The 23,858-nt window shown below is 36.3% G+C and overlaps 12 protein-coding genes across 12 annotated transcripts; 9 read left to right on the forward strand and 3 right to left on the reverse strand. All coding sequences in view use genetic code 12, as the record gives it.

Moving 5' to 3' along the window:
• Window positions 1–478: 478 nt before the first annotated feature.
• Window positions 479–934, forward strand: J8A68_004542 (uncharacterized protein; the record flags this gene model as incomplete). Its single annotated transcript, XM_049408512.1, has 1 exon — window positions 479–934. One exon carries the CDS (start codon window positions 479–481, stop codon window positions 932–934), a length of 456 nt encoding a protein of 151 aa, XP_049262172.1.
• Window positions 935–967: 33 nt separating this feature from the next.
• J8A68_004543 (uncharacterized protein) lies at window positions 968–1,765 on the forward strand (the record flags this gene model as incomplete). The annotated part of the gene is made up of 1 exon (XM_049408513.1): window positions 968–1,765. The coding sequence occupies one exon, from the start codon at window positions 968–970 to the stop codon at window positions 1,763–1,765; it is 798 nt and encodes a 265-aa protein (XP_049262173.1).
• A 760-nt stretch (window positions 1,766–2,525) lies between these two features.
• J8A68_004544 (uncharacterized protein) lies at window positions 2,526–3,536 on the forward strand (the record flags this gene model as incomplete). Its single annotated transcript, XM_049408514.1, has 1 exon — window positions 2,526–3,536. The coding sequence occupies one exon, from the start codon at window positions 2,526–2,528 to the stop codon at window positions 3,534–3,536; it is 1,011 nt and encodes a 336-aa protein (XP_049262174.1).
• A 1,454-nt stretch (window positions 3,537–4,990) lies between these two features.
• On the forward strand, window positions 4,991–6,472 carry J8A68_004545 (ammonium transporter; the record flags this gene model as incomplete). The annotated part of the gene is made up of 1 exon (XM_049408516.1): window positions 4,991–6,472. The coding sequence occupies one exon, from the start codon at window positions 4,991–4,993 to the stop codon at window positions 6,470–6,472; it is 1,482 nt and encodes a 493-aa protein (XP_049262175.1).
• Window positions 6,473–7,342: 870 nt separating this feature from the next.
• Window positions 7,343–9,508, reverse strand: YME1 (i-AAA protease; the record flags this gene model as incomplete). The annotated part of the gene is made up of 1 exon (XM_049408517.1): window positions 7,343–9,508. The coding sequence occupies one exon, from the start codon at window positions 9,506–9,508 to the stop codon at window positions 7,343–7,345; it is 2,166 nt and encodes a 721-aa protein (XP_049262176.1).
• Window positions 9,509–10,257: 749 nt separating this feature from the next.
• Window positions 10,258–12,663, forward strand: BRN1 (condensin subunit; the record flags this gene model as incomplete). The annotated part of the gene is made up of 1 exon (XM_049408518.1): window positions 10,258–12,663. One exon carries the CDS (start codon window positions 10,258–10,260, stop codon window positions 12,661–12,663), a length of 2,406 nt encoding a protein of 801 aa, XP_049262177.1.
• A 744-nt stretch (window positions 12,664–13,407) lies between these two features.
• J8A68_004548 (uncharacterized protein) lies at window positions 13,408–14,391 on the reverse strand (the record flags this gene model as incomplete). Its single annotated transcript, XM_049408519.1, has 1 exon — window positions 13,408–14,391. One exon carries the CDS (start codon window positions 14,389–14,391, stop codon window positions 13,408–13,410), a length of 984 nt encoding a protein of 327 aa, XP_049262178.1.
• A 190-nt stretch (window positions 14,392–14,581) lies between these two features.
• Window positions 14,582–15,406, forward strand: J8A68_004549 (1-(5-phosphoribosyl)-5- ((5-phosphoribosylamino)methylideneamino)imidazole-4-carboxamide isomerase; the record flags this gene model as incomplete). The annotated part of the gene is made up of 1 exon (XM_049408520.1): window positions 14,582–15,406. One exon carries the CDS (start codon window positions 14,582–14,584, stop codon window positions 15,404–15,406), a length of 825 nt encoding a protein of 274 aa, XP_049262179.1.
• Window positions 15,407–15,472: 66 nt separating this feature from the next.
• J8A68_004550 (DNA-directed RNA polymerase II core subunit) lies at window positions 15,473–16,420 on the reverse strand (the record flags this gene model as incomplete). Its single annotated transcript, XM_049408521.1, has 1 exon — window positions 15,473–16,420. One exon carries the CDS (start codon window positions 16,418–16,420, stop codon window positions 15,473–15,475), a length of 948 nt encoding a protein of 315 aa, XP_049262180.1.
• A 305-nt stretch (window positions 16,421–16,725) lies between these two features.
• Window positions 16,726–17,190, forward strand: J8A68_004551 (uncharacterized protein; the record flags this gene model as incomplete). Its single annotated transcript, XM_049408522.1, has 1 exon — window positions 16,726–17,190. The coding sequence occupies one exon, from the start codon at window positions 16,726–16,728 to the stop codon at window positions 17,188–17,190; it is 465 nt and encodes a 154-aa protein (XP_049262181.1).
• Window positions 17,191–18,345: 1,155 nt separating this feature from the next.
• On the forward strand, window positions 18,346–20,505 carry J8A68_004552 (uncharacterized protein; the record flags this gene model as incomplete). Its single annotated transcript, XM_049408523.1, has 1 exon — window positions 18,346–20,505. The coding sequence occupies one exon, from the start codon at window positions 18,346–18,348 to the stop codon at window positions 20,503–20,505; it is 2,160 nt and encodes a 719-aa protein (XP_049262182.1).
• A 559-nt stretch (window positions 20,506–21,064) lies between these two features.
• On the forward strand, window positions 21,065–23,785 carry J8A68_004553 (uncharacterized protein; the record flags this gene model as incomplete). The annotated part of the gene is made up of 1 exon (XM_049408524.1): window positions 21,065–23,785. One exon carries the CDS (start codon window positions 21,065–21,067, stop codon window positions 23,783–23,785), a length of 2,721 nt encoding a protein of 906 aa, XP_049262183.1.
• Window positions 23,786–23,858: the final 73 nt, after the last annotated feature.

Genomic DNA, 23,858 nt, shown 5'->3' on the forward strand with positions numbered 1-23,858 from the left:
ATCCTTGTACAGATCTAGACTTTATGCCAAGACAAGGATACTGTTTCAGAGTCGTAAAATGCCGTTTAAGAGATCTTATTGTTTAGGAAGAATCTTCCAAGATCTTCCAAAGGACTCAGATATAATGGCTAGTATCAATATAGTCTACCCCACTCCTTCCAATTAAAGTTAAGATTTCCCGGGAAGCCATATACGAAGAATAGAAGGCATTACTCTTTACAAACTACATGTTACGTGACCTAGTTGGGGAATCGAAGATTAACTACATCTGACTCCGTTGAAAAATGTTCTTGGGGGACTTTTCAGATCGGGACTTCCGAGTTAGGTAAGTCCCGCAACAAAAGAACAATGGGGTCCTTAATCGCTGCCAGTGACCCTTACTCCACAATGAGTCACATTAGGACCATATAAACTCCACAGTTCCTCCCTCCTTTTAATTCATTCAAGAAAGCAGTATATACTCCTCCAACTATCAAATATGACTGGACCTGTTATTCCATTTGGTAAAGAATTTCGTGAGAAATATTTCACATTACTTGATCCAAAAGTCTACCCCGTAAATCATGGATCTTTTGGCTTAGTACCTACTCCAGTATATGAAAAATACATAGGAGCAATTGCTGGACATTATACTTATCCTGATAAATTCTATCTTCATCAACGTGAAACATATATAAAACCGTTGAAGGAATTTAGTAGAATTGTGAACTGTGATTATAGAAATCTTGCCTTTGTTGATAATGTCACCACTGGGATTAATACTGTGTTAAGAAGTTATCCATTTAAAAAGGGGGATAAGACTGTTATTCAAAGTACTGTATATGGTGCTTGTGGGAATACTGTCAAATTCTTGCAGGATAGATATGGAATTGAATGTATTGAAGTTCCATTGAATTATCCTATTTCTGATAAAGAGATCTTAGATAAATTTTAAGAGATATTTAAGAAAGAATCACCTAAGTTATGTATGTTCGATACAATTTCTTCAATGCCAGGAGTCATTTTTCCATTTAAACAATTGACTGAATTATGTAAAAGATATGATGTACTTTCATTAATTGATGGAGCTCATGGAGTTGGATGTATTCCTCAAGATTTATCAGAAATTGATCCTGATTTTTATGTTAGTAATTTACATAAATGGTATTTTGTTCCATTTGGATGTGCTGTATTATACGTCGCTACAAAACATCATAATAATATTCATACTTTCCCAATTAGTCATTCTTACGTTTCTGATGAAACTGTGCTCGAAGAAGAAGATCAACTCAATCATTTAGTTGATAGATTTTTCTTTAATGGAACTAAGAATGTTGCTTCAATTGCTGTGATTCCTGATGCAATTAGATTTAGAGAGAATGAATGCGGTGGAGAACAAGCAATTTTTGATTATTGTCATGGGTTGACAAAACAAGTCGCAACTACGATTTCATCTAAATGGGGTACTTCATATTTAGAACAAGAAGATGGTCCAACATTAATTAGTACTATGGTAACTATTGAAGTGCCAACAAAAGACATTGGTCTTGATGTGGACAGCTTGAAGAAGAATTGGAATAGATTTATTGAAGTAGTTTATACAAAGATGTCAGATGAATATAAAGCATATACACCATGTGTTATTCACAATGATAAATTATATGCTCGTTATTCATGTCAAATTTATAATGAACTTAATGATTATGAAGTTGCTGCTGATTATTTAATCAAAGCTTTAAAAGAATTTGTTGAATTAGAATTACAATTTAAAAACTTAAAGATTTAAAAATATTCTTCTTTATTTACAATTTATATAATTCATTAGACCCTTTCCAAAACATCTAAGCAAGCGTTTTTTGCTCAATAAATAGGGCCCTCTTCTTTTGGAGCATTACACCAGCAACCCCCTCATACATACACACATACTTTGAATACAGCTTTTGAGTAATACTTATAACTTCAGAGAGAATAGAATCGTTCAAACTACTGGGAACAGGCTATTATTTATTTAAATGTTAGACTTGGACAAAGGAGGGGCTAAATAGTGATAACCAAAAAGTAGATCTTAGAATCTATAAATTGACAATTTCTCTCCCAACTTTCACACGGATGAATAAATACGAAAACCGTCATAGAGTATAATTCCATGAGAGTAGTTTACGGTTCTTTAACGTAACTTCGGATGATCTATTTGAATCATATATTGGTCATTAGAGACTACTAGTAAATAACCAATCAAGATAGCCATATGTTACTTGTTAGAGACTACTACTGGTAAATATCCAATCAAGATCCCCCGTAATGGATTTATATCGTAGAGTACAAGAAATAAGTTACATTTTGCGTTCCATTTCATATGTAAGTAAAGTCTGGTTGGTAAAATATTCTTAGCGGGAAAAAATGGTTGCAAATTTTGGCAGTATAAATTCTCCAATTGCGAAAAAACACAGAACTTAAAATTTAATTGTACTCTTTTCTTCTTCACTTTATACACAAAAATTACTCCAAACATTATTCCAAACATTATTCCAAAAATATCAATCAATATGTTCTCCAGAATCTCAGACAGATTCCACAAATCCAACAATCAAAAAGCCAAATTGTTGAACTTTACAGAGTTCTATGAACTCGATAATCCAATAAAAAAACAGTATTTCCGTGGATTATTCCACAAACACCAAGCTGGAGCCAGAAAAATCTCCCAAGAGTTTCACCAACAACTAACCTCAGATACATCAAGTTCAATTTATTCTACGGAACCATCAAGTTCAATTTATTCCGATGTTGCTCCTGCTAATTCCAACAACATTTCCCCATATACTCAAACTGACTCATATTCTATTGGAAACAATAGAAAATCAAAATTGGCCGCCTTCAAAAATAAGTTCATCAAGTCATCCAGATATGATAGTGATACCAACCAACCAGAGCGTTCGTTCAAAGTGTTGAGAGTTAGGAAACATGTGTTCGAGCCAAGCAATGGCATGGATTACTATATTGATTTATATGCACCTGGTGCAACTGCTCCTATCCGTGCTACTAGTAACAATAGAAAACTGTTTTACATGCTTAACAACGACAAAGAAGAAGAGGAACTTATGTCTCAAACAAGAGAAAAAATCACGTCATTCAGAGACTATATGGACAACAAAGCCAAGAAACCTATCAGAGTGGTAAGAGTCAAACGTTCTAATCCTGCTGCTACTACCACTCCTGTTACTGCTACTAATAAAATACACTTATATTCCGTGGAAGATAGGTTCGGTAATTCATCCAGATATCTTACTGAAATCGACATAACCCAGGGGCCTATCGAAGTGGTGGGAATCAAGAGTCAAAATCAAAATCAATTCAAACCTCAGTTTAAGATCTCGAAAGGTGAAGATCGTTTGGCCGACATTGAACGTTGCTGGAAACAAATTAACGTCATGATGGAAGATGAAGATCCATTTGATCAAACAATATATGGACCTGGCCATGCGTCGCTCCACTCAATGCATTGCCATCGAGATATGCCTAGATGTCAACTTCCGAACTGCATCCGAACCCACAGATAGTTCCGTTCCATTTTCGTAATAATGTTTCTCACCACTATAAATACTCCGAACCAAGAAGATAATTGTGCTAGGTGGTATCCATCATAGATTTTCATTTGGAAATTTTTACATAGATTAGAGAATTCATATTACACTGATTTAGAGGATCAGGAAGTCAAATATGAGTCTCTGCATTCTTTGTGTTCAAGCAATGGGTATTGACATCCGAAGAAAGACTATATTGATTCTTCGGATATGGTTATTTATTGGCGAAACGGATGGTTACAATGGGATGGAACTTAAGTAGGAGGATGCATTAGGTTGCTATCTATTTATTCACTTATAGATTTTTATAAATTTTATAATTTTAAAGAATAACTTCTCTTTAGTAAAATTTCATTACTCTGGCTAGGAAATTAAATTGGCTTTTTTTCGTATTTATGGATTCCAATGGCTTAAATATAATTGGGTGGCATATCGAGATAAGGGATACCCTTCGGTTATTGATCCATATCTCATTTGAAACACGTTAAACGGTTGTTTTTAAAGAACCCGGTGTTGTATTTTATTAATTATCTTTCTTTTCATGCGAACTTGAAGCTTATCTTTTAAGATTCCCATTGTCTTAATTGGCTTTTTTTCGTATTTGATGAATTCCAATGGCTTAAATATAGTTGGGTGGCATATAGAGATAAGGGATACCCTTCGTTGTTGGTCCATATCTCATTTGAAACACGATAAACGGTTGTTTTTAAAGAACCCGGTGCCGTATTTTATCAATTATCTTTCTTTTCATGTGAACTTGAAGCTTATCTTTAAAATTCCCATTGTCTTTCCTGCATATGGCTTATCAGCTTTTTTTTTTCTAATTACCCTAGCTAGGCTTAACACGGATTTATTCACTACGAAAATGAACAAAGAAGGTTATATACACAACTCGAATAAGCCTGTGAGGAAATTTCATAGGGAGGAAATCCTGAACAGGATAAAACCCCCAGTAGATATTAGGGGTGAGGGAAAAACCCTCAGCAAATGAATTATATATTGGGGTGAGGGCAAAATCCTCAGGCGATAACTTGTATTAAGAAATCGTTAGCAGCGCCTAATTAATGACACCAACCGTAGCAATTTTAGTACCTGCCGACCTAACTCGACCTACCAGCAGCACGGGAAAATAATCATGAGAAAAAAAAATAATAACCTTTCTTTTTTAAAACAATATTTTGCATCTTTAAAGCCTTTTAATTGGATCAGATATTCTTTAGGTTTTAAGAAACAAAGATCTGTGCTTTTGATAAGTAAGCGAAATTAGATTTTATTATATCATCAATGATAAACAATTCTTCTCTTATCTAAAATGGGGAGAAGTGGCTTTCTTCAAATATAAAATGTCCTTAGTTTCCTTCAAATAAAAATCTTTCATTCTGAATTTTCAAATTCTCTACACAATCTCAACAACCAGAATATAATCAAAAATGTCTGATAGCGGACTTACAGGAACAGGAACAGGTGGTGATGTGTTCAAAGTCAATTTAAACGAACAATTTCAAGGAGCAGATATGGCATGGGTAGGTATTTCCTCAGCCTTAGTTTGGCTCATGATACCGGGAGTCGGATTACTTTATTCCGGTATTGCCCGTAAGAAACATGCTTTGTCTTTACTATGGGCCTCTTTAATGGCAGCATGTGTAACTGGAGTCCAATGGTTCTTTTGGGGTTATTCTTTATCATTTTGTCATGATGGTTCTAGTTTTATCGGTACATTACAAAATATTGGTCTTAAAGATGTATTAGGTGCACCAAGTGTGGTTTCTACTATTCCAGATATTTTATTATGTCTCTATCAAGGAATGTTTGCTGGCGTGACTGGTGTTTTGATGGTTGGTGCCGGCTGTGAAAGAGCTCGTTTATTCCCAATGATGATTTTCTTATTCATTTGGTTAACTGTTGTTTATTGTCCAATTGCTTATTGGGCTTGGAATCCTAAAGGTTGGTTAGCAACTTTAGGTTCTCTTGATTATGCTGGTGGTGGACCAGTTCATGAAAATTCCGGTTTTGCTGCTTTAGCTTATTCATTATGGTTAGGTAAAAGACATGATCCATTAACTAAAAGTAAAGTTCCAAAATATAAACCTCATTCAGTTACTTCAATTGTAATGGGTACTGTATTCCTTTGGTTTGGTTGGTTCGGATTCAATGGTGGTTCTACTGGTGATGCATCTATCCGTGCTTGGTATGCTTGTGTCAACACCAATCTCGCTGCTGCAACTGGTGGCTTAACTTGGATGTTTATTGACTATTTCAGAACAGGTGGGAAATGGTCAATGGTTGGAGGCTGTTGTGGTGCCTTAAGTGGTCTTGTTGCAATTACTCCAGGTGCTGGTTACACTCATGTTGCTTTCAGTTTAGTATATGGTGTTGTAGGTGCCACTGTTTGTAACTTCGCGGTTGACTTGAAAGATATCATTGGAATTGATGATGGTATGGATGTTTTTGCTCTTCATGGTGTTGGTGGATTTGCTGGTAATTTATTAACTGGTATTTTTGCTGCTGATTATATTGCCATGATTGATGGAGTTAAAATTGATGGTGGTTGGATTAATCACCATTGGGTTCAATTAGGTTATCAATTAACTTCTTCGGTTTCAATTGGGGCATATTCATTTGTGGTTACATCTATATTATTATTGGTAATGGATAAGATCCCACAATTAAGAATCAGATTACATGAAGATGAAGAACTTTTGGGTACTGATTTAGCAGAAATTGGTGAATTAGTATATGAAGATGGGGATGATGTTTCTTCAGATCATCGTGCTTTTGTATTGGAACCAATTAGATCCACTAAACCAGTTGGTAGTAATCAAAACAAGGAACAGAGTATGCCAGCAATTGATGGAGTTTCAGTTCCTGATCATGGATCAGATGTTTCAAATGATAATATTTCTAAAAATTAGATTTATTTGTTTGTAAGTAAAATTTGTCTTTTGTTAATAGCTTTCGTTTAATAATAATAATAATTATGTTTTCGCTAATCATCTAATCATCATATGTATTCTCTATAAAGAAAGTGTAACTGCAAATTGGTTGGTTAATGGGTCGCACGAAGGTTATAAATTAGTAAGGAAATAATTATCTATAAATGACACATACCCTTCCCCCCCCAACGTCTAATCTAGCCGATTTTATGCAGAAACTGGGAAGCAGTAGACCACCTGCTAGTACTCAAAAACTTGAAAATGTGTAATTTGCAGCCAAATTATGATCATCATTTACTGAGACTCCCTCTTTGAAATTCTCTTAGATTCTTTTTTTCAAAGGGTATTAACACACACNAGACTCCCTCTTTGAAATTCTCTTAGATTCTTTTTTTCAAAGGGTATTAACACACGAGACCAGAAACACGACAAATAAGTTGAGATGTGTGATTAATATAATTTACTTGTATAATCGATATTATAAAATCTTGTTCACGTATTATATTAAGACGCACCCCCCCATGTGTGACGAGTTTCGAGATATCCTATCCTAACCGGTCCCAAAAAATGAAATCCATTGTTCTGGATATCATTTTTTTTGGCCCAATGGTCCTTCTCTTTCATCGATTCGATTCATCAAAAGTTTTTCGAAGAGCATAAAAATTGAATGGTCCTACTGTTTGAGTAAACTTAGGTTTGTATATAATTTTACTTCATAGATATTAACTAATAATTAAAATAAACACAACTATTTACACATCCTTGTTTTTTCTTTTAATTAATTACAACATAAAGTTTTTTATAAAAATGACAATATTAAAAAATGCTATACAAAACGTATTTAAAACCCTAAGCAGTTGGCATAGGTTCATTTAATATATCCTTTATTTGATCACTACTCTTTGATTTTATAACGGTATTACTTATAGTCTTTTCTTTATTAATTGGTTCACCCTTGACGATTTTTTCCATTTCATCTCTTGTTAAAGTTTCATATTCCAATAAACCTTCTGCCAATCTCTTCAATTCCAATCGTTTATCATACAATAATTTCCTAGCTCTTTCTTCACTTTCAACCAAATAATCACGAACTTCATTATCTGCCAAATTTCTAATTTGTGGAGACCAAGATTCCCAATCATCACTCAATCTAACTGGACCAATCTTATCACTCATACCATATGAAGTCACCATTGCTCTTGCAACACTAGTAGCATTGGCTAAATCAGAAGCGCAACCAGAAGTAACATTTTCTTTCCCATTAATCATTTCTTCTGCAACTTTTCCTCCCATACATACATCCAATCTGGCAAAGCATTCACTTTTACTCATATCTACTTTATCCATTTCTGGTAATTGGAAAGTCACACCAAGAGCACGACCTCTAGGTAAGATTGTAGCTTTATATAATGGAGTTGCACCTCTGGAAAACATGGCCATAATGGCATGACCGGCTTCATGATAGGCAGTATTAGTTCTTGATTCTTCAGTGATGACCATCTTTTTCTTGGCGGCACCCATAAGGATCTTATCTTTAGCCCATTCGAAATGATTCATATCTACAGCAGGGGCAGAAAGTTGTGAAGCATGAACGGCGGCTTGATTGACTAAATTCATTAATTCCGCTCCTGATAATCCTGGAGTCCCACGAGCAATGATTGAAGGATCTACATCATCCGCAGTTTCGACATTTTTCATATGATGTTTCAAGATATCTACACGACCTCTAACATCAGGTAAATCAACTATAACTTCTTTATCAAATCTTCCTGGTCTTGTTAATGCTTTATCCAAGGATTCTGGGAAATTGGTAGCACCAATGATTATAATCCCCTCGGTTTGACTGAAACCATCTAATTCAACTAATAATTGATTTAATGTTTGTTTAGCATATGCTTGATCTTTTGGATTACGTTTTCCTCCAATTGCATCCAATTCATCAATAAAAATGATTGCTGGAGATTTTTCACGAGCTTGACTAAATAATTCTCTAATTCTTTTGGCACCTACACCAACATATAATTCATCAAATTCAGAACCAGACATAAAAAAGAATGGAACACCTGCTTCACCAGCAGTGGCTCTTGCTAATAAAGTCTTACCAGTACCTGGAGGACCAGTCAACAAGACACCTTTTGGTAATTTCCCACCCAATCCAGTAAATTTTGAAGGATCTTTCAAGAATTCCACAATTTCTTCCAATTCTGCCCTGGCTTCATCACATCCTTGAACATCGGTGAATCTGACAGTAGATTGAGATACATCAATTGATTTATCTTGAACTTCGGTATTTTTGAAAATAGTTCCATTCTCAACAAGATAATTAAATGCATTAGTTGCTCCATACGTAATTAAAGCTAATGGGATTAACCATTTAAGCCAACGTGATATTATAGTTAATGGAGATTCACTTACAATGACATGTACTGGTTCATATCTAGATCCGAACCCATGAGGAAATGATTGTCCTGCCCCCCCAGCAACTCCAGCACCAACAATACCAGGATTACCGGAATAGGCACCTGAGCCTTGCGGGTATTGTTGTTGATGTTGAGAAAGCTGATGGGCAACTTGTTCTGCTTTTCCTTTTTTACCAATTTTATTTAATGCTGAGATGTATAAATTTGTACATTCTGGATCGGCAGCTATACCTGGAGATTCATATCTTTCAACAACAACATGTGGATAATTATTTGCTAATAAAGAACGATAAAATTCTGCTTGAGCAGATGGATTATTCATATCATTATTGGCTATTTGTTCTTGAGATTGAAGTAACGTAAGCGTAGATGAACTTGATGCGAATCTTTTGGCTTGTATGTTGGTCGATCTATAAAGTGGTTGGTTGTTGAACCGATGGCGATAAATACCGCCATTGATAAGTTGGGGTTGTCTTGAAATTAATGTTGAAAGACAACGTAAAGTTTGAGTAAAAGAAGGATTCCTCGTGACTCCTAACCCACTACTACTACTCTTACTTGCAGTAGTGGATATTACTCTTGAGATTGTATGCATTTAGTTTGGTGTAAGTTGGGTGATCGTATGACAAAGTTTAATTGGTTGTAAAAAATTGACTAATTTGTAGCTCCTCCGTTTTAAAATTGAAGAAGGGAAAAGAAATTGAAAGAAGTTTTACCAAGGAAAAAGTAGTGTATTAACCAATAATATCCATCAATACTTCAATAGTTAACTCATAAGTATTTTAGTATTTGCTGCATTTATCCGATAAGACAATTTAACACATTTCAAGACTAAAAAAACTCAACACTCCGAGATGACATTGAAAGAGTCGAGTGTTAAATAGGCTCGTCAACCAATTCAGATCACTTTGGGGTTTGTATCAAGCTTTCACTAGTGAGGACAATTCCCCGGAGATTCGTAGTGAAGATCGCTTGATGTAGTTGTAATGCTCTCATGAAGGGGAGTATACATTAAACCACTTTCCATTTCAAGACAGCATGGTTTCCATTTAGGGGTTTATCGTGTTTTCATGAAACTATACAACACTTTATTACTGTGGTTAGCATTCAAACCCCGATATTCGCAACCGATACATGAAATCTGATATAATAGAAAACTAATATGCAGTACCAAGTAAATGTCGCAAAACAAACGACACATCAAACTTCTTACGACATTCACTCTCAAATTGTTTTTTTTGTTTGTTTTGATTTTTCTCATTTTAAGAAGAAATTCCCTTCATTTTACTTTGCAACAGGGCAATATCCATACTCAGAAGAAGAGTATACAAGCAAAAGGAAGCAATGTCACTGATATTACCGAAGAAACGATCTAAGAATGGAGCAGCAGACAGAAGATATGGAAGTGTCAACAACAATACTGTGTCAACGACCATCACCTCCTCACCTACAGGAATGACAATAGCAGGATCCAATAGAGTGATCTCACAGAATAGAATGATATCTCTGTCAAGACATATAAGTCGCTCATTAGCACATGATGTAGATGATGACCATATAGATACTTCATTTGATGAAGGTGGTGGTATTAGATTCAATGAAAATAAACATACAATTTTATCAAATTTTGAAGAATGGATTAAAATGTCAACAGATAACAAAATTACTCTGAAAAATTCATGGCAATTTGCTTTAATTGATTATTTCCATGATTTGAATGTTATTAAAGATGGTGATAATATTAATTTTCAACGTGCTTCTGCTACTTTAGATGGTTGTGTAAAGATTTATCTGTCAAGAGTTGAATCTGCTGCTTCTGAAACTGGGAAATTATTAAGTGGATTATCAACGAAAAAGAATGAAATGGAAAATGAACAAAATGAAGATGATGACGAAGATGAGGATGGTGAAGATGATGAAGATGAAGAAGGAGTCGAAGGAGGGGCACAAAAGACACAAGGTGAAAGTAATGAAGACAAAGAAGTCGATGGCGATGAAAGGAAAAAGAGAAAGACTAATAAAAGTGTTGATTCTACTTTAGTTGAATTTAAAAATATCAGAATTAAGAAATTGGAACAAGAACTTGCAATTGATCCATTATTTAAAAAGGCATTAGCTGAATTTGATGAAGGTGGTGCAAAATGTTTATTATTAAATACATTAAATATTGATTCGAATGGACGTGTCGTATTTGATGCCACTACAAATCCACATAAGGACGAAGCAGATGAAGAGGAAGAAGACCGAATTGACCAACAACACCCCATTTCCAATCCAGATATTAATATAGATTCATTGAAACATTTCATTTTTAAGAATGAACAAGACAGCTTGGATCAAATAACAATATGTCCTTCTCTTGATGAATTCCATTCAGCAATAGATGATGTCGGTAATGCAAAGAGTATCTTAAACGACTTCAACACCAAAATGAACGACACTACAAATCAAGAAATACTAGGACCCTCCAATGTTCCTTCCTCAGATGAATTTGAAAACGATAACGACATGGGAAGTCAACAATATGGTGACGATTTTTATGATGATATTAATGATAATGATGATTCTCATAGTGTAAAGGATGACGGAGAATCCGTACTCCATAAACTCCTCCAAGGAGAAGAAGACTCGCAAGAGGTTGAAATCGAAAAGTATAAAGTTATGGATGAAGATTTAATGGCATATTTCGATGAAAGAATGAAATCAAACTGGAGAGGTCCTGAGCATTGGAAGGTTGCAGCATTCAAAAAATCCAGAAATCTTGATCAGCAAGAAGAAACCAACTCCAAACCCCAAGAAACTGGTGAATCTACAGCCTCAAACAGAAAGAAGAAAGCGCAAATATTGGTGGATTTCTTTAATGAAGAAGAAGAACCAGATGAAGATGTTCTCTTCGCCATACCGAAAACCGCAGCCTCATTACATAAAAAACCTCAATCAAATCGATCTAATATCTTACCCGATGATATCAAATATTCTTCAGCAAGATTAATAACCCTATTTACAAAACCACAAATTCCAATCATGAAATATATTCAAAAGAAAAAACAAAAACCTGATCTCACCACCAATCAAATCATCACCGATGAGAATTATTTCGCCCAACAATATCAAATCCAGGATGAAGAACAAGAAGCCGATGAACGAGAACGTGAACGATTGGCTCATTCATTCCATCAGGCTGAGAATGAAGATTATAATAATGATTTTGGTGGGATTGATTTCAACGATGCATTTGGATCTACATCGGGTGAAGTACTTGCTGATATTGGACAAGATATGGATATGGAAGAAGGTGGTGGCGACGGCGATGATGGTGGTGACGGTGCTGGTGGAGATGAAGAACCGGCGGTTTCTACACAGGTTGAAACTGCTGAACCCGAGAGTATTATGGGAAGAAGACGACCTGAATATGTCAATTTTTCGAGGGTTGCCAAAAGAGTTGATGTTAAATTACTTAAAGATAATCTCTGGAATGCAATCGTAAAATCGAAACCAAAACCAGCTGTTATTGAAGAGGTTGATAATAAGACCAATGATGAACAAAGTGAAGAACCTGAGATGAAAGAAGAAAAAATAATTCAATTTGGAGATATAATACAAAGCATTAATCGAGTATACAAACCAGAACAAGCTAAGGATATTTCCACGAGTTATTGTTTTATTTGTTTGCTTCATTTGGCAAATGAACATGGATTAAAGATTATTGATAATGAAACTCATAATGATTTGAAAATTAAGGGATTTTAATTTTGTATGTTAGTTAGAGATATAATCATGTAGATATTTATATAAACGTTTCATTTGAGGGTGATGGGTAAGGATAAACGTGGCGCTAAACCTATTCTCTAGGCTAGGATTGTATCGATTAGCTTATCTTGATAATATCAGTTTTTATAGCTGTTGCCAAACTACAATGCTACCATATGCACAACTGGTAGCACCAACAAAACTGGGAATGAAATCTCGGTAGGTTTACCAATTGGGAAGTGGGACTGATTTCTTACTTGTGACTTTGTACTACGAGTAGTCATGCAACAAACACCTCTTTTGATTCAGGATCGTCAGACACTTTTCGTTTGACTATGCATGGAAGCAGGAGGTTGAGAAAAAGTGTCTGCATATTTGATTGTGTCTGTCTGAATTTGCTGCAAAAACATCAAATGTCGCATTTGAATGGTCCCCCAAATCGTCCTCCACCAATGGTCCTCCAAAATCATCATGAATAGGTGAATAAGAAGCGGATTTATGCACAGAGTATGCACAGCATTTTGGGGGAGACGAATTGATAAAGAAGAGGATCGAGGATATGAATGGTCCCCCACGTCTCCCCCACTGATATTCCCCCAAAATTCATTACTGTGGAGGATCAATAAAAAGCGGATTTATGCATAGAAGTATGCAAGGACTTTTGATGGACAAATATACACAAAACCGTTTATACAAACAAGAATTGATGGTAAACTTTTATTACTTATTATACAAACCTATAATCTACCTCTTTTTAAATTTCTTTCTTGAACCACCAATCTTATTTATCTTATCAATTTCTCGTTGAGAAATAATCAAACCATGTTTTGTAGATCTTCCAATTCCATTAATCTTTAAACCACGATCTCTCATTCGTTTATTATTTCCTTTGGTATTCCCCATTCCCAATCTATCACTGGCCGAAGTTGATCCTCTACCAGAATCCAAATCTCTCATTTCTCCCTTCTTAACCTTGGATAACACAATGCCTGCATCTCTAGCCTCTTGTTCATATTTGGCAATCTTATGTTGTCTAACCTTAATCATTCCTTTCCGCATGGCCATTGGCATACTTTCCAATTTCTTCTTGGAAGTAGTTACACCACTCGATAATTCACGAATACGGGAATCCAATGCACGTTTCCTGGCTTTCCCAGTAGGATCTTCATAATCTATTGTTTGTAATGTCAAATCCGCTCCTGAATATTGGAGAGAATTGGCTAATATATGAGACTCTTTAAGCAATCGTTGTAATTTCAAATCATTTTCAAGATTTTCTTCATCTTCTTTTGCTGCTTTGAGTTGTTGCTTCTTGGTGAGTTTGAGAGCTTCAGCTTCACGTTTTTCAATTTCTGTCAAGGTGGGAGCTCGACCTGACTTGAGGAGTTTCTTTTCTCGTTTGGATAATACTGGTGGTGGGGCGGAGTCATCTGTACCATTTAGACGGATAATTTTTGGTTTAACTTCTTCTTCTTCGGACTCGCTGGAATAATCATCCGAGGATGGACCTATATTACCAACGTCGGAATCAGAATCAAATCCTCCAAAGTCATCTTCATCATCTTCACTGGAATCATCATGCGATGGGGAATCTGAGTTTGATTCAGGGGAGTCTGATTGTTGTTTTGATTTATCTTCAAATCCCAATTCTTCTATGGACCCAAACTGAGCTTCAAAATTCCTTCTCTGAATCTCTAATGCTTTTCTGTATTCTTCCTCTACACTCATGTCTGGTTTGTCTATAAAATGCTCTTGGACTTCTTCCTATCAACCTCATTGACAAATCCTAAAAAATATTTTTTTTTTTCAGAATGCCAATGAGATTGAGATTTGATTGACTGCATACAAAATTATCGCCATGTCCAACCAATTGCTTGTTATCTCTTTACAGTTTATTATCCTCCGCCCCATCCAAATAATGACGAAATTCAGAGGATGTATAGACATCCATTCAGGTCAAGTGAAACAAATAGTAGGAGGAACACTCACTCAAGACGACGCAACCCCCACCACAACCACCATAGAAAATTTTGTCTCTAACAAACCATCATCATATTTCGCCAATTTATATAAATCAAACAATATTGTCGGATGTCATGTGATCAAACTTGGATCTAATATTGAGAATGATAATGCGGCGAAATTGGCTTGTAAGACCTGGTTTGAGGGATTACAAATTGGTGGAGGGATTTCTGATGTGAATGCTTTGGAATGGATTGATTGTGGTGCTTCACATGTGATTGTTACTAGTTGGTTATTTACCAAGAATTCTGAGGGAGTGATGGAGTTTGATTGGGAGAAATTGAAGAAGATATCGAAGTTGGTTGGTAGAGAAAAATTAATTGTTGATTTAAGTTGTAGGACTGTGATTGGAGACGACGGCAGTAGGAAATGGATAGTGGCAATGAATAAATGGCAGACATTGACAGCTAATGAATTATCTGGGTGTTTTTTAAAAAGAGTTGGCGAATATTGTGACGAATTTTTGATTCATGCGGCTGATGTTGAAGGGTTATGTAATGGGATTGATGAGGATTTAGTTAGAAGTTTAGGAGAATGGTGTCCTCAAGGATTTGAAGAAAAGATTGTCTATGCTGGAGGAGCAAAACTGATTGATGATTTAGATATTGTTAAGAGATTAAGTAATGGAAAAGTTGATTTAACTTATGGAAGTTCATTAGATATCTTTGGAGGTAAATTAGTTAAGTTTGATGAGTTAGTTCAATGGAATAGAGATCACTAGTTGAAGTAATAATACAATGCATGTAGACTATATAGAGAAATGAAAGAGATACTGTATATATATAAACTAAGCATTCCATGAAGAAGCTCCACCAAATCTACTTTCACCATATGGAGTTCTTCCCATTGGAGAATCATTCCCATCAGCAGCGCCATATTCTGTTCTACCATAAGTAGTAAACCCCCCAGTATTAGCATTACTAGCTTCCACTGATTCCTTATTCAATTCAATAACAATATCAGCAATTTTTCTTTGTAAAGTATCAATTGATCTTATAACCACTTCATTAGGAGGTAAATTCCCAACCGTTTCAACATCAATATAAAAATTAGTTGGTTTTGCTTTATAATCAAATGGAGCCTCAGGGTCAGGTACTTCTTCCCATTCACAATTAGCCGATCGTGGCCATTCTTGTTCAGCATCATCTTCATACCAATAATCAGTATGTTTTAATTTATTCCAAGGATCATATTCAAACCCAACAGCAGCACAGGGAGACCATTTTGCATGTTCTTTGGCTATACCCTTTTTAGCAATACATGTAAGTCTTAATTCTTGATGTTTTCTTAATTTACAAATAAGTGGTCCACGTCCATTATGATCTCTAATCACAGGATCACCTAATCGAGATCCATTATGGAATTTGGCTAAATCAGAAGCATATACATTCATGGTAGAATCAGTATCACATTTTGCCGTTAATTCTAATCGAACTGAACATTTGGCACAATAATTATCACACGTACAATCTCTTGAGTAAGTCAAGTTTTCAATACCTTCACTAACTAAAGGTATTAAGCCCAATCTATGGGATATGAATTCATCGGCCAATACTGAAGTATTGACATCTATTTCTACCAAATCTATTGCCAAAGTTGGCACTTCTGCTAACATTGTTCTTCGAATTGAATTGGCCATGGCTAAATCAACATCTTTTAAAATGAAATTCACGTGATCTCTTTCTGCTTCTCTGATAGTTACAGATGGTCCATGTTCATTTTTATCTATGTCCATTGTTGTCTATGTTACTGCGTATATATATAAATGTCTGGATGTATTGGACACTTTGTATGATGATGATGGAATATTATTATTGTCTGTCTGTCAGGAAGTGTTTTTTGATGATGAAAAAAAATAGTAAAATGGTTTACAGATTACGACAACGAAAACTGTAAAACTATCGTATACAGTTTTTCTGGACTGATTTACATGTTAACGGGACTTGCCGCCACCTTCATTTTGTTCATCATCTTCATCTATAGGGTTACACTGCAATAGAGTTATAGCAGCAATAGATAAACAAACTATAGGCAATAGGAATGGCATCATTTACAGTACCTGATTTACGATTTGAGCAATCGTTTATGAAACAATTGAATACATATGCCGGAGCCCCTACTAAAAAGAAGCAACACCATCATCATCATGATCACAAACTTGATGATATAGCCAAATTAACTGATGAAGAATTAAAACAAATGAGTCAACAAATAGACGAAGAAGAACAACAGGAACTAGAGCAACAACCATTACCAGTGATAACCCCATCGATTGTCATATATGCCATCATTAAAGATCAAATATTGATGCCATTATTACAAGGATTTGCTTGGACTGGATTCTTGATGTTATTGAAACCATTCTTAAGACTAGTGATTAGAAATGGTCAACATACTGGCCATTGGTTGGCTAATCTAATAGGTATTAATCGATTACAAAGGTCAAGTATTGGTTATAGTTATTATGATAATAATAGTCGTATGGCTAATCCTCCTTGGAATTGAGAAAGGCTAGTTGTGTAAATAGATATGTCCCATATATATATAATGCCCCCGTAATAAATATACAACGAAACAGAAGTATCAATACGAAAGTCCATATGGAGAAATATTTTCAGGATTTCTGTTAGATGTGGAAGTTGTTGCGATAATAAATAAATGACAAAAAAATAAAGAAAATGTAAATACCATTGACCTATCCATACCACACTACACACAGACACAGAAACAACAGCAGTAGTGTCGATGGCCCAATATGACCAGGATGAATGAACTCGGCTACGAGAAAAAGTGATGACACTTCAACCAGTTTATAATAAAGGGCGATGAAAAGAAAAAATATTACAAATAAACTGTACCGGCTCTGTTGTTGAGTTACAGTAGGGTTACGAGAGTTAGAGGTAATATTCAGTGGAGTGACAGACGGATCACGTGGACTGGTAGAAGGATGCATGCCAAGTGGATTAGTTAGTGGATTTGCAGGTGGATTATTAGTGTCATCTTCATGACGAGTGTCACCTTGATTTGAAAGACGTCCACTCATATTAACTGATTAACAACAACAATTGATTGATTTCGATGATTAATTGTCTGTGTTCTGGAAACAAACGGCGTTTGCTAATCATCCATCTACCGTACAAGCTAAAAAGAAAACTGTGACATCAATTTTCGAAAAAGAAGCAAATTGTTCACCATAACGAATCCGGCGCTACCATACATCATTATTATTATTTCTATTAGATTAAGAGAAATAATAAATAATAATTTGGTTAAAAATAATATCCAATGGTGATGATGATGATGATGATGACTGACGCATTCTTGACACTCATAGTCATTTATTATTATTATTATTATTATTGTTGTTTATTAAAAAATATCTTATGGCTTTGGAATGGAATCAGTTGATTAGTTATAAAATCCTAATTTTTTATTTTTTTGCAACAATTGTTTATTAAATGATTGAACGGCAAAATGATAATATATATAATTCCTTCTGCACAAGATCATCATCCAGTGGTCATTCAAATATGGGAAGGAAACGTATGATTAATCTTTTACTTTTTAGATACATTCTATAAAGATGGTATACATCGCTGCTATTCAAATAGCTGTTTTGTAAAATCTCTTATTAAATCATCTTCTCAACACAACTAAAAAATGGTGAAATCTTTACTTCTCATATCCTTGCTATTACTATTCCAATCATATCTAAATTGCAGAGATGTGGACAATTTACTTGTTATTCGAGGAGACTATGATGATTCTGAAGGCTTTGAAGTCGGCTCCCAGTCAACATTGTCCCTTGTAGATTGTCTTGATTGTAATATTAAATCCGTCCTTATTGAACCCAACGGGAAATACCTTTTTACAACATCCATAGAAGGGTCCAAGGCAAGACCTGTTCTTACCCATCACTCGGTGGAAAACTATGGGAATTTACAGATTGATATAAGAAAAGACGCCAAATCTGGAACATTCCTGTTTCTGAAAGATATTATAAACTATTCTGAATTTAATATTCTAGCAAATTGTCAGGTAGTTTTTAGTGCTAGCACCTTTGAAAATAAACCAGGAGGAACATTTAGAACTCTAGCCACACCTGGTTCGGTTTTCATTGACTTTTTCATAAATGAAGGGAAAATATGCTTACAAAACACCGCACTCTTTATTACCAACCAATCTTTACAATCAAATAAGGGTTGCATAATCACGAATTCTGACTTACTTATCCCGGGAAATATCGCATCCGATATTTGTCTTTCAAAGGACAGCCGCTTCATTCAGTTTACATCTACTGTTGATTCCGTATACATTGCAAACTTCGGCGGGATACTGCAGACGATTGAAACCGTTGTTTCAATGAACCAAGATACATGTGTACTTAGATATAACGCTCCTTTTGTCGAGGTTCTGGATGAAGCCCAGGGGACAAAATTCAGCCTTAATGTTGGATTTGATTACAAGGAATCTGAATTCGTGGTGTTATGTGAGGACGGATATGTTCAATTATCTTATCCCTCTGGTGTTCCAGATGGGGCCAATTCATGTCCTTGTGAATGTGGTGAACCGGATATACTCGACGTTCCAGGAACGAAATGCGAAGTTTCAACACAAACATTCCCAGGTACTACCCGAACACTTTTAATTACTACCAGTGATTATAGATGGACTACAACGACAAAATACTTTGAGCCAACGCCAACAACATCAAAATCAGAAGAGTCAACCACTTCAAAATCAGAAGAGTCAACCACTTCCGAACCAATAGAATCCATAACTTCAGGATTAGATGCAACAACTTCCGAATCGGAAACAAACAATACAGATTCAAGTGAAACTGAATCCCAAGACTTTACCAGTTCAGCTACGACCACTTCCAAGACAACTAGATCAGAAGTAACAACAACGAAATCCGACCCCCCAGAAGAATCTACTACTACTACAGGTTCAAGCAGCACTGATACTGGAGTAGATGGCACATCGGAATCATCCTCAACAAACCCGGACACGCAAGGCTCAACTAGCAGTAAGCACGAAGAAACGAGTCCAGATCCTATTTGGTCTACCACTGGGGAACCTGAAACAACAGGAGGCAACAAGTCAACTTCAACGACTTCATCAGGTGTTGTTGAATTATCTGAAACTGAAGCTACGGCAACAGTAGAAATGAGCAACACAGGAGAATATACTAATATTGAGACCGAATTCACTAGTTCTATATTAGAATCAAGCGAAATTCCACCACCCATCAAATTTGAGGAATCGGATTGGTCAGGAAATTCATCCACTCGAAACACCTATTATGGTGCCATAACATTATCAATTCCTACCGTGAAGCCTATTACTAGCTATAGGAAAGTCACATCTTCTTCTAACACACACCCAACAAAGGTTTCCTCCTCGCCCCACCAAACCATAGTGTTAACAACAATTGATGACAGATTGACGCATGTTACGTTGACGATTTCTCCAACTAGCAGAATTACAACTGAAAGCAAATCAACCACAACGTCACAACATTCTGCGGTTTCTTCAGAAACATTAACATCAACTCCCCATAACATTCCGACTAGTAATTATAGTGGGGGAGAAATCACCACCCGGAATAGGGAGACTACATCCTTTGACCGTTCCACCGATACAGTATCCACCTCTGATTCCACCAATACAGTATCCACCCCTGATGTACTACTGTATACTATAATTCCTCACCCTACCGTATCGCCTATTGAAGACTCTGGTGAGAGAGTTGTGACTGCAAGGATGTTGTGGTTATCCGGTATTGCTGCTTTTGCCATTGCGATGATTTTACTGTAATACTTTAGTAGGTTGTTTTATTTAAAATTATGTTCTTCATTATATAAGTCATAAATAAAATTTTGATTTCTTATAAAGGTCCAAATAGTTTTCAACATCTTGCAGTTCATTCACTCTAATCTCACAGTTTATAGGGTCATTGGGTTTGCATCTCTTGAAAAAATTCTTCCCAATGAACAGAACAAGTTTCTACGATAATGGAAGGTAGATTATTGTAAGACTTACATACCAATGCATACCCCAACAGAGAGATTAAGCATAAATCACGTGGATATCTTCGGAAATGAAAAATTAAGTAGGCCAGTCTCACGTGATAATTGTATGTCCCCCCTCGTAAGTGAGAAAACAAGGGGAAAAAAAAAGATGAAATTTCCTGTTTAAAATTTACATTAATTAGCAATTTTATAATTTCATAACCGTCATCGTCTTGTTCGTCTCTTTATACCCAATCAATTTTATTTCCTGCTTTCTGAGTACTCACAACTACAATCACTCAATTGATCCAACCACACCACTATCCAATTCAACTAGTGGAGTTTTTACTTATACTAAGAAAAGTATGTTTACCCGAAGAAAGACACGAAGTACTCACAGCACCGCCTACACTGGTGTCAACCATGTAGCTCCTGCTTCTAATCAACCCAATTCAGGAGCATTGGCTGCAGCATTAACAATTGGGAACTCTATGAAACAACAACATAAACCATCTACTTTCACAAGCATAGATAACAGGCCTGCAAAGCCAACAACACCTTCGTCAACAACAGCCACACCCGATAGTAAACCGCTTTCAAGGAGTGGTAGTCTTTTCAAACGAGGGTCAAGAACCTTTAAGAATCCACCTACTACCAATGCCCCAGTAGCACAACAACAACCACAAGCAAATAATAACTTCAGAAGATTCAGTAGTGGGTCTACCGCAACGTCGTCATCTATCGCAAGTCCTCATACTGCCCGTTCAGATAATAATCACAACCATCATCCAATAATTTATGATATTGACGATACATTTAATGATACAACTGAAGATTCCATTTATTTAAATAATCGGTCGAATTTACAAGATTTAAAATTGTCTCATATACCAGCTTCGTCACCATCACAAAAACCAAGACTCTCCACTAAGCCGCCGGCCTCCAGGACAACAACCTCAGCCACTTCCAAGGGAATTAGTCTGCCTGTTGCATCGGGTCCAGTAAAAATGGTAAAGAAATATGTCCCGACTCCAACCGGTATAAAAATCATTGAAGTCCCAGAATCAACTTATCAAAAAGAAGTAGCAAGATGTAATTCATTAAGATCAGGTTCACGTTCAAATTCATTACGTAGCCTAACTAATAAAAGTGCTGGGCCCCCCGCCCAGAACCGTTCTTCTTCATTGCATTCCGGCCGTACTCCACCAACTTCCAAAAGAGGATCAGTAATTAGAGCATCACCCACTCTATCACCACTTCAACCCATGACTGAAAATGTGGACCTAGAAGATCAGCTCGGCAAAACGGATGAGATCCACGAACAAGAAATTAAATTCCAACATCTCCAACATGAGATTGATAAAGAGAAGGAATTGGCTAGACAGATTGAATTAAAGAAGATGGAATATGAGCGATTGAAGAAGTTGAGATTGGAGAATGAAAGAAAATTGCATGAATTGGAAGAAGAAGTTATTATCCATAGGACTTCGTCACCTATTAGTGAGTCAACTGTGACTCGTTCACCTGTTGTTGACGCTAACAAGCACGGAGATGAATTCGTTGAGGTTCCTGAAATGAATAATAAAGAAGAAGCGGAAGAAATTGGACAGCCACAGGTTATCGAAGAACAGAAGGTTGAAGTGAATAATAAACCAGAGGAGAATGAGAAGGAATACACTCTCAAGATAAATAAACCCACCCTTGAAATCCTCCAAGATGACAAAGACAATGAGGAAAAACGAGAATATCCGGTTGAACCCCCAAGAAATATTCAAGAACTCCCAAACAACTCCTCTTCTTCTCAAGAGAACTTCAAGACTTTAGATCCAGGTGCTGAATTAGGTATAATCTCCGATTATGGCAATTTACAATCAAATGAATTATTAATACGTAGATCATCATCCGTTGACAAAGTTCAACAACCAGTTCCCAGAAGACAATCCAAGATCAGCAGCATAGATAGTGACGTATCAGAAGGACATCTTCACAAACAAGATTCATTAATCGTCCCCACAATGACTCAGACCAATGGCAGTTCCAGATCCTCAATCTATTCTGACGACTCTATCAAAAAGCCAATGAAATCAGCAATGAAACAATCCACCTCGAACCATCAACTCCCTCATCATAGACAACAAGTCAAGAGTAATGCGGCCCATCAAGCTTATCTTTCACTAGCCACCGCTGAGAACACAAGACTCAATGCGAAAATATCCGCCTCGAAAATGAATGCCGCTGCCCCTCCTCCCACCAATGGTGTCGCACATGCACCAGTTCAAAAAACGCCAGTAACCCCACTTGGCGTTAAACGACTCTCACAACAATCCTTACGAAAGAACGTCCACCCACAGGCTGTTCGTTCATTACGTCCGAATTCCATCCAAGTGGATTCCCATCCAGGCATGAGTGGTCGCACATTACGTTCCCCAACCACCACAGTTCAACCAATAGCGCCCCATCCGGCACTACAACCCAACTATCAATCCCCATCGAAATTAAGAGCCCAGGAATTGTATGCTAAAGCCCAAGCGAGACCCGCGTCGGTGTTTAAACAATCGCAACAACGCAAACCTCCGTTTGCCGAAACTACTGCACCGGGAGCAGCTTCGGGTGGTACCGGTACTACTACAGGTGGGAATAAAATTAAGAGAAGTCCAAGTACGACAAAGCTGGCCAAGAGATTAACATTACGTGGTGCTCCTACAGCTACTCAAAACCAAGGATCAAGACCATTTGAAGGTTCGGATGTCAGTTATCAAAATTCATTTCTGGAATATGAACAATCCAAGAAAACTAATAAAGGGAAATTTAAATCACGGTTTGAAGATTCTGATTCCGATGACGAATATACCCATGGTGGTGGCGGTAATACTACTAATACTAGTACTGGTATATTTTCGAGGTTTAGGGATTCAGATGAGGAAATTAGAGTTAAGTCTACTCCAGCTAGAAAGCCTCCTCCACCAGCCCAACTGTCTGAGACTAATAGGGTGAGTGATATGCATGTATTGGATGTGGATGTGCTTCCTAAAAAGGAAAAGAAAAAGTTCGGAGGGAAGTTGAAGAAGTTATTCGGAGTGAAGTAGAGTAAGAAAAGCGAGAGAGAGGCATTAAAGGTTAATAGGGCCCTTTACAAAGTCATTTATTGTTTCTAGTCAT

This window comes from Hemisphaericaspora subhashii (genome assembly GCF_019202705.1).
Source record: "Hemisphaericaspora subhashii strain CBS 10753 chromosome Unknown scaffold29, whole genome shotgun sequence".
Lineage (NCBI taxonomy): Eukaryota > Fungi > Ascomycota > Pichiomycetes > Serinales > Debaryomycetaceae > Hemisphaericaspora > Hemisphaericaspora subhashii.